The sequence below is a fragment of the Sminthopsis crassicaudata genome, chromosome 2 (genome assembly GCF_048593235.1).
Source record: "Sminthopsis crassicaudata isolate SCR6 chromosome 2, ASM4859323v1, whole genome shotgun sequence".
NCBI classification, from domain to species: Eukaryota; Metazoa; Chordata; class Mammalia; order Dasyuromorphia; family Dasyuridae; genus Sminthopsis; species Sminthopsis crassicaudata.
In genome coordinates, this window is record NC_133618.1 from 313,962,711 (window position 1) to 313,979,736 (window position 17,026).

A 17,026-nucleotide genomic window follows, 5' to 3' on the forward strand; every position below is an offset into this window, starting at 1 on the left:
CTCTCTCAACTTCAGGGAGGCTCCCACTGGAATGTTACTGTAACTTCCTGCCCAACCTTTTAAAAAGAGTCAATGTAGCAAAAAGGGCCCAGAATTTGTAGCGGCTGGATTGAGCTATGAATCCGAATCCCAATCCCAATCCTCTGGGCAAATCATTTAAAATTATGAATTTCAGTTTTCTGATTTGTAAAGTGAAGGGGATTGGCTGAGATGACCCTAAGGTCCCTTCTAGTTCCAATCCCTATGACGGTTCTTCCTGTCTTCTGTTCTAGTTTTTTTTTCTTCTTTTTTCCAATCTAGTCTATTTAAAGCAAAGACTTCATTGGGACTGGAAAGAGACACATTTTAAAGATGGAACAGGAACTTGTGCCAGAGACTGTCTCAGCCTTAGGTGACCCAATTTGATGGTCCAACTGGGAAGGAGCGGATAAGGGTGGGAAAAGGTCATTCTTAGGCCTGCTGGAGTGAGTCAGCTACCATGGGCGTAACATTTGCAATGATTCAGGAGACCTGAAAGGGGACTTTAGGACAAAAAGTGTTCCTGACAAAATCACAGAGGGAGACTCTATGCTCAGACCCCTAAAGACAATCACTTCCAAAAAGGGAATTGGTTCCTCTTCATTTAATTGCTTGGACCCAGAGTTTTGAGCTGTAGAACTTGGTGTGGGGCTGTTCTGAATAGGAAACCATTTGACTTTTTTAAAAATCTGGGAAGAACTCATCCTTACTTGGTTTAACATTCATTTGGCCAGAACAACTGAATTATCACTGGGAATTCTAACCCAACCTTCCATAGCAATGGTTTTCAAACTTATTGCCGTCAAGATTCCCCCCGCTTTTTTCAGTCGTTTTTTCAATTATGTCCAACTCTTCATGACCCCATTTGGTATTTTCTTGGCAAGGACACAGGAGTAGTTTGCCATTTCCTTCTCCAGCTCATTTTACAGAAGAGGAAGCTGAGGCAAACAAGGTTAAGTGACTTGCCAGGATCATATATATACCTGGGAAGTAGCTGAGGCTGGAAGATGGGTTTTCCTGTCTCCAGGCTTGGCACTTTTATTATCTATATAACCTAGCTGCCCAAGACCCCTTTACACTTTTAAATGGAGTCCTTCTATCTCTCCCTACCCTCCCTCCCACACCCCAGAGAGAGATCTTCTTTCTGTGAATTATATCATCATATTTACTGTATTATGAATTAAAGCTTAGTATTATGAAAATAGTTTTGACCTTGTAAACTCCCTGAATGAATCTTAGGGACCCTAAGGGTCACAGGACCATGCTTTGAGGGCTGCTTTTTAAAAGCATTCCTGACTCTTCAATTTATACAAATGTTTTCCACAGATGCCAGTGACCACTTGGATAGAAAGAGGGAGAATATTAGGAAAGAATCTCCTAGGGACCCAGAAAAATAATCTGCTCTTTGCAAATTGTGTCCAGACTACAACAAAGGAGAGTGACGAAGTATATTTTTTAGTTCATTTATTTCATATCCATTAAAAATGGATAATTCAAAGGATATTTTCAGCCTGGCTAAGCAAATAGACTGGGTTGTTTTCCCTAATAACAGAATCTTAGCAATAAAAGAACCTTAGAATCATTTATCCAACTCTCTCCTATACAGGTGAGGAAACAAAGACCCAGGAAGTGAAGTGATTTCTAAAAGCTCATATACCTTAAAAGTGAAGTAGCATAGAAAGCTGGGAGACAGGAGATCTTGGGTTCAAATTTTGGCTTCAGCACTTAACTTGAGGCATGAGAATAAATTACTGAACCTCTCTTGAGGCTCAATCTCCTGTAAAAAAAAGTATAAAGTATATAGTATAAAGTATATAAAGTAATTTTTTTTTAATGAACAGGATCTGCCTCAGATATCTTGGGAAGGCATTTTGACCAAGTTCCTTATTTCTAATTTCTATTCATAGAGGGTAGGCTAAGAGAGGGATTGGGGAAACATTCCTTCACGAAGTTAGTCAGCATTCCCCTTAACTAGTACCCACTAGCTAACTATCTGGTTGGTACTAAGGAAAATGCCCTTATATATACTATATCAATGGGGCAGAACGGTGGCACAGTAAATAAAGTACCAGGCCTAAAGTCAGGAAAACACGTCTTTTTGGTTTCAGATACTTCCTAGCTGTGTGACCCTGGGAAAATCATTTAAGCCTGTTTGCCTCAGTTTCCTCATTTGTAAAATGAGGAAGGAGAAGGAAATGGCAAACCATTTCTGTATCTTTGCACGAAAACCCTATATGGGGTCATAGAGAATCAGACAGGACTGACACGATTAACCCTCAAAAACATACTAGAGCAATGGGTAGGATGTCCCAGGAGGGTCAATATCTGAAATAGTATCTCCAGTAAGCAAAGGCAATATTCAAAACTCAATGTTCCCTTTCCCCACCCTGCTCCTAGTTCAGTCCCTGCCACCTGCTAAGTGCCCAGCACCCTATAGAAATACTCATCCTTTCCATGAATAGTCACAGAATCATAGATTATAGAGTTAAAAGGAATTTCAGTGATCTATTCCAACTCATACCTGAAAGAAAATCTACCCTATCCCCTGAAAAGTCAACACTCAGCCTCTGCTTCAAGATCTTCAATGAGGGGACCCCACCACATGCACACTTCCAGGGTCCCTCATTCTACTTCTTCAGTGCTTTCATTGTCAGAATATTCTTCCTAAGATCAAACCTTATTCATCTCTGCAGAGCTTCTACCCATTGTTCCTGACTCTCTCAGAGGCCAAACAGAAGCAATCAAATCACTTCTCAGGCTTACTCCAGTTTTTTCCACTGTTTCCTACATGACAAGGACTTGAAACCTTATTGTCCTTCTTTGGGCATTTTCCAGTTTATTAGTGTCCTAAAATTGTGATGCCCCAAATGGAATGTAACCCAGAGGTAATTCAACCAAGACAGTGTACAAAGGAACTATTATTTTTTTCTTCCTTTTGGAAGCTGGTCTTCCTGAACTCAGTCCAAACTTGCATTGGTGTCTGTGTCTGCCACATCACACTTCTGACTCACACTGAGCTTGCAGTCCATTTGAATCCCTAGATCTTTTTCCCCTGAGGCAAACTGCAATCTGACCATGTCTCATCCATTCTGCACTTATGTAGTTTCTTGTTTGTTTGTTAAATCAAGTGTAGGACTTTTATCCTTATTCAGTTTCATCTTAAGGGCTTCAGCCCATCTTGAATGTTGACTGCCATCATTGGAACTAGTTATCCCTCCTAGCTCAGTGCTATTTGCACTGTTATCCCTCCTAGCTCAATGCTATTTGCACTGTAATGAGTATGTTTTTAGGTGATTGATAAAAAATATTAAATGACACAAAGGCAAGAAATATCTCTATTAACTCCTTTTGGATGCTTCCTACCAAGTTGACAGTGAATCATTCATGACTATTCTGGATCTGGCCAATCTGCCAAGTTCAAATTCGGTTCTCTTCTCTAACTCCACTAAAAGGAAAATCGGAGCACAAGAGAAAGAAATATCAGAGACAAGAGTGGGTAGAGCAATGAAGTGTGTATGAAAGGGATATGGCAGGTGGAGGATAGGTACAGAAGCAGAGTTCTAACTAGGGTGGAGCAAGTGGAACTTTGCCCCAGAGTGCTGAAACTAAGATGGTAATGATAACAATTGTAGCCCTTCAGCTGTGAAGAAACAATTGAGTTTAGCATTAAGACAGCAAAAAATAACGAAGATGGGGTAGCTAGGTGGTGCAATAGTATACAGAGCACCAGCCCTGGAGTCAGGAGGACCTAAACTCAAATCCCACATCAGACACTTAACACTTAATAATTGTGTTATCCTGGGCAAGTCACTTAACTCAGATTGTCTCATTAAAATAAATAAATAGTTGAAATACAAAGTTAACAGATGACATCTCTGGTTACATCCAATATAAGTTCCTTCCTAGGATTGTTCCTCCCACTCCCATAGCCTCTTTACCATTGCACCCAGGTATTGGGCAGTTTTTCAACTATAATTTTTTGGGGGGGAGCAAGGCAATTGAGATTAAGTGACATGCCCAGGGTCACATAGCTAGTAAATGTCAAGTGTCTGAGGCTGGATTTTGAATCCAGGTCCTCTTAGTTACAAGGCTGGGCTCTGTCCACTACCCCACCTAGCTGCCTCCATTTTTAACTATTGTCTCCTCTAAGGGACTGAGAAAATTAGAAACAAGTAATCCCACACCCAGTGAATAATCACACGCTCAATGGCATTTGGTTTGAGAAATGTGTCATGCAGTATTTTTGCAATCTTTGCCTTTCCAAGTATGCTTTGTTTTTAATCTTTATTACTCCGAAATAAAATTATATTCCATTCCTTAAACATGTAGGTACTTACTAAAGCACCAGTCTTGGAGTCAGAAAGACCTGAGTTTAAATCCAACCTCAGACTCTTAGTAGTTGTGAGACCCTGAGCATGTCACTTAGCTCTGTTTGCCTCAGTTTCCTCATCTATAAAATGAGCTGGAGAATGAAATAGCAAAGCTCTCCATTATCTTTGTCAAAAATAAAACCAACCCCAACCCTAATGGGGTCACAGAGAGTTAGACATAATTGAAATGACATAGCCACACAATACTGGCTAGTTGAGGAGGGAACCTCCTGGATGAAAGGTAGGGTTCAACTGATCTTGACAGGCTGAAGCACTGGGCTGAAGCTCTTAAGATAAAATTGAATTGGGATAAAAGTCCTACAGTTGGTTTAAAAAACAAACAAATCATATTCAAGAACTAGTTTTGTCTCAGATTCTGGAGGGGGTCCCAAGCACTCTCAAAACAAGGCATAGCTCTCAAGCTGGAATTTAGATTCTTTGAAGGCCTTCCTCACCTTTACTTAACCTCGATATGAAAAAGGCTCATTGTCACTCCAGTATCCTCTAGCAGAAACAACCTACATCAACATGGACCTTCATGCCTTCTAGCATGGACTTACATGCATTATCTAATTAAGTCCACATGGTCTTCCTGCCAAGAGGTAGACATCCTTGTATTTTCCATTTTATGGATGAGGAAACCGAGATACAGAATAGTTGTGATTTGCCCAAGCTCACCAGAAGACACCATCCTTCCATGATAGCTATTGAGAATTGGAATTCAGGCTTCCTGATTGCTAATCTACTGCTTTTTCCATAAGACTATGTTCCTTTATTTTTTTGTGTGTCTCCCTAAATGGAAAAGGATCTGATGAGATTTCATCCACTCCAGGGCTGGCTGGCTGATTTCTGTCTATCTTTTAAGACAGCCATTGGCTAGGAGAGGAGAGTGACTACTTCAGACCCTAGAGAGAGATCAGGGAGAATGACAGAGATTGGAGATGGAAGAAAGACATTCTTAGGGATGCCTAAGACCCAGACAGGACAGGACAGGTGTCTCAATGTGAATAGATGGTAGTCTACACATGTTAGGAGAAACAGGCACTCTCTGAGGTAAGCTTACAGTATTCTCCCTCCTCCAAACATCTGTTTCATAAACAAATAGGCCCCATATTCTTATCATGACTCTACCTAGGATGATGGTTCTGGTGTCTTCCAAGAGGAGGATGTGTTCCTGCTCTGTGGAAACAGTTCAGTTAACATGGAAACAAGCAGGAAGAAGACGTGACATCTCTTCTTCATTCATTGTTCCTCTCAGAGACAGAAATTCTCAGAGATTTTATAATAAAGTAAAATAAAGATTAAAACCAAGTATTTTTGGTTAGGCTAATATTGTAAAAATACTGCATGACACATTTTCAAAACTAAATATCATTGAGTGTGTGATTATTTGCTGGGTGTGGGATTACTTGCTCCTATATTCCTCAGTCCGTGTTGTACTGGAAGAGAGCCTTAACCCTAATTACAATAACTAACATTTATTTAGCATTTATCTAGCACAATGCTAGAGGCTTCACAATTATTATCTCATTTGATCCTCCCCCCTGGGAGGTAGCTGCCATTATACCCATTTTACAGATGAGGAAACTGAGGAAAACCATTAAGTGGCTTGCTCAGTCAGGATCACACAGCTAACAAATGTATGAATCATATTTGAACTCAGGTCTTCCTGCCTGTAGGTTATATGTTCCATTCACTGGGCTACCTAGCTGCCTCAAATCCTGTTCCAGTTCCCCTTTTCAGTAAGACCTTACTAAAGGCTGAGATGAAGGGTTCCTCCTTAACTGATTTAGTCTCAACACAACATCTTCTCCAACGACTAGTAGTCAAACTCAGAGGAGGCTGGAGTTCTCTCTCTCTTTACTCTATCCTGTGTCTTCCCTTTCCCACTTTCCCCCAGACTCTCTCCTTCCTCCTTCCTTTTCCTTCCCTCTTTCTTTCTCTACCATCTGTTTTGCTCCCCTTTCCCTTTTCCTCTCCCTTTCTTTTCTCTCCACCTTTTCTTTCCCTCCCCCTTCACTCTCTCCTCCAGATTCTCCATCTTCCTTCTCCCTCCCCCTCTTCAATCTAACTCTCCTCTCTTCCTTTCCCTCCCTCTTTCTCCACCTCCCCTCCTTTCTCCTCCCCTCTCTCCCCCACACACACGCCATCTGCTCAGACCACCCATGTGCCTCTGAGAAGGCACCACAGTAACATGAGCTGTTATGCTGACAGCTTTGGGCAGACTTTCAGTGATAGCTATAGCCAGGCATATACCCACTGTCTCCTCCAGACTGGTCCTAATTGCTTGAAGTAATAATAATAATGCCTTTGACTCAGACAGTACTTTAGACTTTTAAAAAGTGCTTTCACACAGATGATCTCATTTGATCCCCTCCACAACCCTATATGGGAAACAGAGAAGGTCTTATATTATTCCCATTTGACAGATGAGGAAACCCAAGAATCAGGAGGAAAAGTGATTTGTAATAATAATAAAGTGTTTTTAAGATTTACAGCTTGTGATAAACATGCATTATCTTATTAGATCAACCCAACAACCCCATGTGATCAGTACTATTATTATTATTCTTCCCATTTTACAAATGAGGAAACTGAGACTCAGAGATAAATTATCCTAGAGATTTGTGCTGTTTAACCTTTTTATCAATGCTATTTATCAGTTGCAGATGGCCTACAGATGGGAGGGATAACTAACATACCAGATGATAACTAAGATTTAAAAAATCTTGACAGGATAGAATGTTAGACTAAATCTAATAAAATAAAAATCAATAATGATAAAAAAAAAGTTTTTTACTTGTAAAGTGATCCAAAATACATCACAAATACATCATTAATTAAAGTGATTAATCAATTAATAATTAATAAAAAGAGCTAGCATTTAAACAGTGTTTTAAGGTCTGCCAAGGGATGTACATATACTATCTCATTTGATCCTCACAACTGCCCTGTGAGATGCATAAGGAAACAGTTCAGTTAGCATTATTTTTATTACATTATTATTATATTATCATTATTATATAAGGCTATTAAGTTCTGAAGCTCAGGTCTTCCTGATTCCTAGCCCCACACTTTTTTTTTAATTTTAATAGTTTTTATTTACCAGATATATGCATGGGTAATTTTACAACATTGACAATTGCCAAACCTTTTGTTCTAATTTTTCCCCTCCTTCTTCCCCCCTCCCCCCAGATGCTAGCCCCATACTCTTAATCAATGCAACTGGATGGTATGACAAGACAAGAAAACAATACATCTGAAAAATATATAGGACTTTCAGTGGATTATATAAATTTAGTTAAGTGTCTAAGTTTATGATATGGTAAAAGAAAATGGTTGATGAGCTCTTAGCTAGATGATGCAGAATTTAGAATACTGGCCTTGGAGGACAGAAGACCTGAGTTGGAATTCTATCTCAAACACTTACTGCTGCTCTGTCTCAGTTTCCTCACTGGTAAAAATAGGGAAAATGAAAAATGATAGCACTTACTTTCCACTTAGTAGTATTTTTTTTCAATTGCATGAAAAGATGAGGGGTCAACATAATTTTTTGTAAGATTTTGAGTTCTAAACTTTTTTGTTCCTCTCTTCTCTCCCCAAGAGAGCAAACAATCTGATATAGATTACACATAGTACTTACCTTCCAAGGGCAGCTAGGTACACACCGGGCCTGGAGTCAGGAAGACTCATCTTTCTGAGTTCAAATCCAGCCTCAGACACTTAGTAGCTGTATGACCCTGGAAATGTCACTTATTCTATTTGCCTCAGTTTCATTATCTGTAAAATGAGCTGGAGAAGGAAATGGAAAACCACTCCAGTATCTTTGCCAAAAAAATCCCAAATGAGATCATGAAAGGTAGAATATAATTGAAAAAAACGACTGATTAGCAACAACCTTCCAGGGTTGTTGTGAGGATGAAATGAAAGAACATATTTAAAGTGCTATATATAAATGCTATTAATATGATTAATAAAGAGAAGCATAGTATTCAGGAATAAGGAAGTAGCTGTCTCCTGGCCAGACTTCTAAAGTATTATGTTTGGTATTAAGCATTACGGTTTAGGAAGAACAAGAATGTAGTGCTTGGGGCATCTCAAGCAACTCATAGGGCAGATTTCCCAGAGAAAGGCTACCTCAGGATCAAGGTACCCTTGGGTACAGATGCTCTAAAACCATAGTACTCAGCCAGAAGAGGTAATTAGTTCAAAACAAAGGGACAAGGGGAAAAAATCCATTCATTAAGTATTCCCTACATAACAGAATGTTTACAAATATTAACTCCTTTAACCCTTACACCAATCTAAGAGGACAGATGCTAATATTATCCCCAATTTTACAGATGAGGAAACTGAGGCAGATGAGATAAATGACTTGGCTCACATAGCTACTAAGCATCTGAGGTAGGATTTGAACTCAATTTTCCTGACTGCAGGCTCTATCCATACCATTTTACTGCCCATAAAACCATTTAATGAATTGGCTTAATGAGAAAAGTTTCAAAAATTATAATTTGCAAGACAGCTGTTTTATCCCCCAAAACTAGGATACACTCTCCAACAAATACAATAACGATGCCAGTGCAAATAATGAACAGATACAGGGAATGTATATGTGGAGAAGCGGTCACATAGAAAATATATTTGGCTAGGATACCTGGATTTGGAAGGACAAATAATTCCTTAAATATTGTAATAGGTACTACTGATGTAGTAGTTACTACACACTCTCTCTGTCTCTCTCTCTCTCTCTCTCTGTCTCTTTCTCTGTCTCTCTCTGTCTTTCTCTCTGTCTCTCTGTCTCACTCTGTGTGTCTTTCTGTCTGTCTCTATCTCTCTGTTTCTGTGTGTGTGTGTGTCTCTCTGTCTCTGTCTCTGTTCTTTCACTTTCTCTCTCTGTCATTCACTGTCTCTGTTTCTCTGTTCTTTCTCTCTCTGTCTCTCTTTGTCTCTCTCCTCTCTCCACTTAAATAGTACAACTTTACTGAAATAAACAAGAGAACATTCTGAGAGCACTAGATGGTGAAGGCCCTTGGAGGCATGTTTTATGAGAATCAGTTGATGGAAAGGAGGCCATTTCTCCTGGAGAAGAGATTTATGGGCGTCATGATAGATGTTTTCAAGTATTTGAATGGCTGCCATATAGATGAAGAATTATTCATGTTTTTCTTGGCCTCAGATGACAAGAATGAAAAGCAACAAGTGGAAGTTATAAAAAGTGGCTTGGGGCCACCTCTTAAGGTGGTGTGTTCCTCTGCACTGGAGGTCTCCAAACAAAGGCTGGATGGCCATTTGTTGGTATGTTCTAGACTAGCTTCCTGTTCAGATACAATTTGGATTAAACAGGCAAGCAGATTCTGTCCAGCTCTGAGATTCTTTAATTCCAAAATTTGCCCATTTAATGAATGGCTTAATGAGCAAAGTTGCACCAAAGCACAATTTGCAAGATGTCTGTATCCCCTGAAAAGCTGTACACTCTCCAACAAACACATACAACAGGTAACATCCATGGAAAGAGTGCGAAGATAAAGGGAGCATACTACTGGTAAGTCATAGCAGCAGGATTCAAACCCAGACTGTTTCTGACTTCAAGCCCAGTGCTCCCTTACCCCTTGATTTGAACAAGGTTATGCAGGTAGAAAAGAAAACAAAACTAAAACCTGAACCTCTTACTCCTAATCTAATTCAATTTCCACTGCATTGGGATAAAACCATGTAACATTGTTCTGAACGCAATGATGTGAGAACACCGAGGTCTAGAGAATGTTCTTCCTGACCTGCATTCAAATCCTACCTTAAATTAGCTATATGATTCACGTGGGTGAGTCATGTAACATCTATATTATCCTCAATTTCCTCATTTTAAAATGAGAATAAAAATAATACATATTTCCCAGGATTGCTGTGAGGAGCAAATAAGTTAATGTATGCAAAGTGTTTTTGCAAGCCTTAAAACTGTAACTAAATACTAGGTATCTTACTATTATTCCTCCTTCCTGCCTCTGTGGTGTCTTTGCTACCTCCTTTCCGGTGGTTTTTGTTTGTTTGTTTTTTGAGACAATTGGTATTAAGTGACTTGCACAGATTCACACAGCTAGTAAATGCCTCCTTTCAAATTTGAACTCAGTTCCTCCAGATCTGAGGGCCAGTACTCTATCTATTGGGCTGCCTAGTGGCTTTCCTGATTCAGTCATAACCCATGCTCACTTCACCTTGGGATGCAATTCTCATTTATCCACTTGGTTTTTAGAGTTGAATGAATAAGCATTTATGATGTACCAGGCACTGAGCTCTCCTCACATAAAAAGCCCTCCCACTCTTCTCTGCTTTCTGTGATCCTCTGCTTTCCATTTCTTTCTGTAACAACCCATCTACCCACCACAGGATAGCAGCCAAGACTGAATCGGTTACTGTTTTCTATCACCCTCCCACCTTCTTTTTCCTTTATTGAGGGGGCAATGAGGCACCAGGCACTGTGCTAGGTATTGGGAGTAATGAGATAGTGAACAGCCTTTGACCTCCAGACATTTGCATTGTATTGGGGGAGTTAACAAACATCTGCAAAATAAATATTAAATAATTTTTTTAGTATTCATTTGAAGGGTAGGGAGACCATAGCTGAAGAGATCAGGAAAGGCTTCCCATAAATTGTCTTTCAGTCACAGTTCTGCTTCAGGGGCCATCCGCCCCATCTTCTTCAGTCACAAGAAGAATGATAGTCTCCTGATTGTTTTCCTGGGTCTCCTAGGCTGATAGCTGGGTGGGGCTGCCTGGATGCAGATGTTGAGCCTCTTTGTATGGTGGAACCCTAGGGATTACTTCCATCCAAGCTGCTGCCTGAGAAGCAAGACTAGCTGGGGTTCACTTCAATAACAGGTTTCAGACCATTAACAAAATGAGGGCCTCTATAGAGAAGACCCTAGCCCCTCTTCTCTTCCCCTTGAAGAAAAGCCACGCAGAAGTCACTAGATCAGACCTAACCTCAAGGGGCTATAGTCAAGCCCAGGAGATACTTTGCTCTAAATATAAAACTGTGGGCACTGTAGGGTCCCATCCTGTGTGAGGTAAATTAAAAACAAAAGGCAAGAGGAGAAGGACATGGATATCTCTCTCGAATCCTTCCAATCTTCAAACCCATACAAATTCGTAATGATTTAGATAATTCTTTAGGTAGGAATTAGTGCTGACCTTTTTACCCATGCAGAAAAACTCCAATGTAACAGGCACAGAATAGGTTATATCACTGAAAATATTCTTGAAATGTGACACTATCATCCCAGACTAATGAAGCAATTCCCCCACATGCTCTCTCCTGTTCCTCTCTGCCCCCATTCCCTGACCCATTCTCTCTTTCTCATTTCCTTTTTTTCCCCCTCATTTCCCAACCCCCTTCCCTATTTTCCCATTTGGTGCCTTTTCCTTCACTGACCTTTCTGTCCTCCCCTTCCTTCTCTCCCCCATTCCCCTGTCCCATGCCTCTCTCTCCTTCCTACTTCCCCCTGTTCTATTGCCTCCTCCCCTCTCTTCCTTCCTCTCCTCCACACCTTCCTCCTTCCCTTCATTCTCTGTTCCCTCTCTCTCCCTCCAATCTTCTTCTCTCTAGTTTCTTTCTTTCTTTTTTTTGCATGATAGATCTTTGCAGAAAATTGAATAGATTCCCTCTATTTTCTTCCCCTCCTTCCCCCATTTCATTTCCTTCCTGCCTCCCCTCCCCCTTTTCCTTCCCTGATCTCCCTGGGGCACCTCATCCCCCTCCAGATCTTCACTCCCTTCCCATCCCTGGCCAAGCCCCCAAGCATTCGGGTACCCACTGATACTGCATCTTTAAGAGCCAGCTGAAAGTCAGCTTCCTGATCATTGGTTGTTTTATTCTAGCCAAAAGAGGATGAGATCATTTGCAGCCAATCATGGAGTGTTGCACCCAACTAGAGGCGTACACCTGCCTGAGAGTCAAGGCAGAGATGCTCGGGTGGGATTCAGGGTCACGCCGCTTAGAAGGGAAGCGGCTGCCGATGACTTCAGCCACATGAACTAAAATAAGCTTATGGTCTGAGCAGGTACAGTGCTTGCTTTACGATTCTTTCTTCTGCATGTGGGGTGGGACCGAGGTGCTCTCCACTGTGACTGGGCCACATACATTCCCAAGTCTCCCAGCCACCTTGTTTCACCCTTTGCACCCCTCCTGGGAAAGGGGCTTCAGGAGAGGCACTGCCCCTGGCAGGTCCTGGCTCAATGGTGGAACCTCCTGGGTTAGTCTCCTCAGAGGCCTTGCTTATCACTATCTTCCATCCAAATGCTGAGGATGGTTTTTCCACAGGAATGGAAAAAGATGTGCAGGGAATTTGCAGTCCATTGGGTGCTAGGTAGAATGTCAGTGCATTCATCATTAGGCCTAATTAAATATTACACACAGGTTTCTCAGAGAGGGCTTAGCCTTGCTTGATTTGGCAAGGCATCTTCCCTCACCCTCTCCCATAGTCACTTGGTCCACTGGGCTGATGACATCCAGAACATTGGCCTGTTAAGGCCACTTGACCCTACAGTAGTAGCAGCTGATTCAAAAAGCTGGAAGTGGGGCTTCCCAGAAAGGCTGCATTGCAACCCAGTACACCAAAGTCTAGCCAGGATCTCTTTCCCAGAAAAAAGCTAAAGCTGGGCTTAACAGCCAGATGTAATTGCATTTTCCTCTTAGCCAGGGCTTTGGGATAAAGGATATGCCCTCCCTTCCTCCAGACTTTAGGGTCATTGGGATCCCTCTACAACCAGTGCTAAGGGTTCAACTCACAGCTGCCTGATCGTGGGCGATTTCCATTTTTTCGCCCTTGCTTGGCACAAGTCCATCTTTCTCACTTCCTCTTGGCTAGGAGACCAGGGAAAAGCAGAAGTGGCTTAAAGGTTTGATGTGGCTTCCCAGAATCTGACAAGATTCGGAGCTGGGAGGGACCTCAGAGGCTGTGCTAAAAACAAAAATAAGGGCTCATATTTATATGGCACTTTAAGGTCTGCACAGTGCTTTTTTTCATTTGAGTCTTATAACAGCACTCTCAGTTGACATCATTATTATTCCCATTGTACAGTTGAGGAAACCAAGAATGAGAAAGGTTATGTGACTTGCCTGGGATCATACAGGTGGTTAGTGTCAGAGGCAGCAGGAACTCAGTTCTTCCTGAATTCAAATCTAGCACTCCACCCCTGTACCACTTCATTCAACCTGAAACTCTCATCTCTCTACCCCTACCCAGGGCCAGCCTTCTGAAAAATTGTAAATTCAATTTATTCAACAAATGTTTATTGGAAATAGAATACTTAGCATCATTTAATGAAACACCCTCAATTAATAGGTGATATGACTGAAGTCCAGAAATGCTGAGACATAAGTGACTTGCCCACATAGATAATAAATACCAGAGCTGCAATTTGAGCCCAAATCCTCTGACCCAAAATCCACTGTGCTTTCCATTATATTCCTCAAGGGATCACCAGATAGATAGATAGATAGATAGATAGATAGATAGATAGATAGATATAGATGACTGGATGGATGGATGAATGGATGGATAGATAGATGGATAGATTTGGTTTTGGTGGAATTTGTCCAAGACAGCTCTAGTCTTCCATTTTCTTTCCTACAGCTTCTTCTCCTGAACTTTCAGGATTTCAGTAGTCTTTATTCTTCCCCTCTATCAAAACCAGGAAAACCAGGAAAGGATGATCTAATAGTCATTCACAACTTTGTATAAATTCCAATCCATTTGTTCTTTCAGAAGCATCCATACTGTGTGTCTTCTTTCTAGTTGTGAAATGCAAGACTGTCTACCATTAAAGGCATTTCAGAAACCACCCACAAGGCAAGAAAGTCTTTTAGGAAACCTCAGAAATGATACAGTATAGATGGCTGAACTTTAGGGTTGAACCTTCTTTAAGTATTGGTTAGCACAGTGTCCCCAACAAATTCCAGTTTAGCCAGGGATCCTATATCTGGAACTCTACCTTTCCCAGCAAGCCATGCCTGATGCTCTCCTTCATCCCTTTCTTGTGAAGCTTCCCCATCAACCCCTTGTATACAAAAGCCACAGCAAAATTAACAATAAACCATTGGTCAGGTTCTTTTATGAAAGACCCTCTGCTGAAAGTCAATTCTAATTTAAAAAGAAACAGAAATATAGGAGAGGGAGAAGACAGTGGGAAGGGAGAACCCTTGGCAGGAAGATAGAGGAGAACAGGGACCTCAAGGCTAGGAGGCTCTAGCTACTTGTCTGTATCCATTCTAGGCTGCAATGGGGGTTAGGAATGCTCTACATGTGATGGAACCATGAGTCCAATGTCTCTGCAGCCCACAGCAGGCTAGGAAACCGAGTTCTGCTTGCGAGCACTATCCCAGCATATCTGGAGCAGATTCAGAATCACATGTCTCCAGAGAGCCCTGATGTTTATGGGATGGGCAAACGTGATTACCTGGTGGATGCCGCCAAACAGATCCGCCTGGCACTTGAGCGGGACGTGAGTGAGGACTATGAGGCAGCCTTCAACCATTACAAAAATGGGGTCGATGTGCTACTCAATGGAGTACAAGGTACTGGGGCTGGGTGTGGGGAGCTGGAGACTATGGGAGTGGGGCAAGGGGCAACTTGAGACAGAGAGGAGAACTCTGAATTGTCTAGTAAAAGGGAATGTATTTTACATTTAATTTACATTTACATGTAAATCTAATTTATGTTGTTAATTATTATAAATAATTATAAATGCATATGAAACCATTTCATAGTTACAAAGTACTTTCAGATAAAAAGCAGCCTTAGCTTAAAACATCATTTAGTTTACTTTTTAAAACTTAATAAGCATCTATTTTCTTTACTGGCTTTTTTCTCCTTCAAATGAAATAAAAAACCAAATACATTCCTTGTAACAAATATGCATAATCAAGCAAAATGAACTCCTGCATTGGCCTTTCCCAAAACTGCAATTCTCATTTTGCATCTCTAGTTCATCAAGTCTTCATCTAAAAGTAGATATCTTGCTTCTTCGTTTTTCTTCATAACTGTTGTTGGCCATTGCTTGGATTATAATTTTTAAACAAAGTTGCTTATCTTTACACACACACACACACACACACACACACACACACACACACACACACGTACATTCACACACATGATTCTTGCGTCAATGTATGTATGCACACACACGTGTTGTGTATGTGGACATAACAGCATATGAATGTGTATATATGTGTGTACATGAGTGCACACATGTGTGTTTTTTCCTCTCACTTCTGCTTATTTTACTCTGTATCACTTCATACAAATTTTCCTAGGTTTCTCTAAAATCATCCCTTTCATCATTTTCTATGGCACAATACCATGCTATTTCATTTTGTCACTGGACAAAAATTTGTCCAGTCATTCCCCAATTGATGGGCATCTTCTTATTTTCTGTTTCTTTGCCACTACAAAAGGAGTGCCATGAATATTTTTGTACCTATGGATCCTTTTCTCTTAGTAGTATCACTAAGTCAAATAATATACAACATTTTCCTGATTTAGGGAGCAAAAGTGCTTTCCAGAATGGCTATACTAACTCATAGTTTCACCAATAGTAAGTACATTAATGTTCAAAACAGGTATTAGTATCTCCTTTTTATAGATGAGAAAATTGAGGCTTATAGAAGATAAGTCACTAGCCCAAGCCACTCATCCATTCACTAATGGCAGAACCAGGAAAGACTAAAATCCAAGTTTATTGACTTCTAATTTCCTCATTCCACTAGAAAGTGGTATTTGAAGGGAACAAGATTAAAGGTTAACTGAACAAATTCATTTCTGGGAGAAAGCAACCTTCTGACCATTCTCAATAGAAAACAGACATGGAGGCAAATTTTTCTTTTTCCTCCTTTGCATAAAAGCTGTTTCAAAAGAAGAATTTAGAAATACTTCGAGTTAATTTTCTTTATTAGAGTAACTTTTAGCCCAGCACTCCAAGTTCTGAATTTATATAGATTGGGTTTAATCCTCAAGTTCCCAAATCTTTCTGGTTCATTTTGCTCTCACTCAGAGCTGCTTCTGGGAAATCTTGTATAGTTTATGTCTAAGTCTTCTTAGATGTGGGTAAAAGAATCCCTAGTTCTGTCCAAACACTCAAAGTAACAATGTATATTCTCCAGACTCATAGCATACCTTGTAATTTGGATTCCCCTAGGAAAAGGCATGAAATTGGATTTTTCCAAGAAAAATCCCATTGACATTTCAATGAGTTCCACTTTCACTCTAGAGTTCCAAATAAATAATCAGCTTTAAGATCCTATCCTGAGGAAAATGTACTTAGATTCCCTAAATGAATAACCTCTGACACTTGAATGAATCTCACTCTTACTTCCAAAGATCCATATAAATATACCCTACAGTCTCCAAAGAAGAAAAACAAACTTGGTTTTGCTAAAGAAGATAAGTCACTTGCCCTGTCATTTTATCTACTAAATGGTAAAACCAGGAAAGACTTTAAGCCAAGTTTTCTGATTCCTAGTTTCCTCATTCCATTACAGAATGGTGTTTGAAAGAAATGAGGTTCCCTTCCCGATAGTTTTATATCAAATAATTCAGTATCATAAGGGAAAATAAAGTGCAGATTTTTTGCTTTCTCAT

General features: G+C 40.4%; 1 protein-coding gene across 3 annotated transcripts in view; it reads left to right on the top strand.

Moving 5' to 3' along the window:
• The first annotated feature begins 12,282 nt into the window (after positions 1-12,282).
• The window catches only part of RPS6KL1 (ribosomal protein S6 kinase like 1), a 37,837-nt gene continuing 33,093 nt past the window's right edge, over positions 12,283-17,026 (top strand). Inside the window, exons 1-2 of one of the 3 annotated variants that reach the window (XM_074289988.1) lie at positions 12,283-12,445; positions 14,660-14,961. In XM_074289988.1, the coding sequence (XP_074146089.1) occupies positions 14,796-14,961 (166 nt within the window). In that variant the 5' untranslated portion in view covers positions 12,283-12,445; positions 14,660-14,795. The remainder of the gene's footprint in view (positions 12,446-14,659; positions 14,962-17,026) is intronic. The other 2 variants (XM_074289989.1, XM_074289990.1) reach the window with 2 other exon arrangements.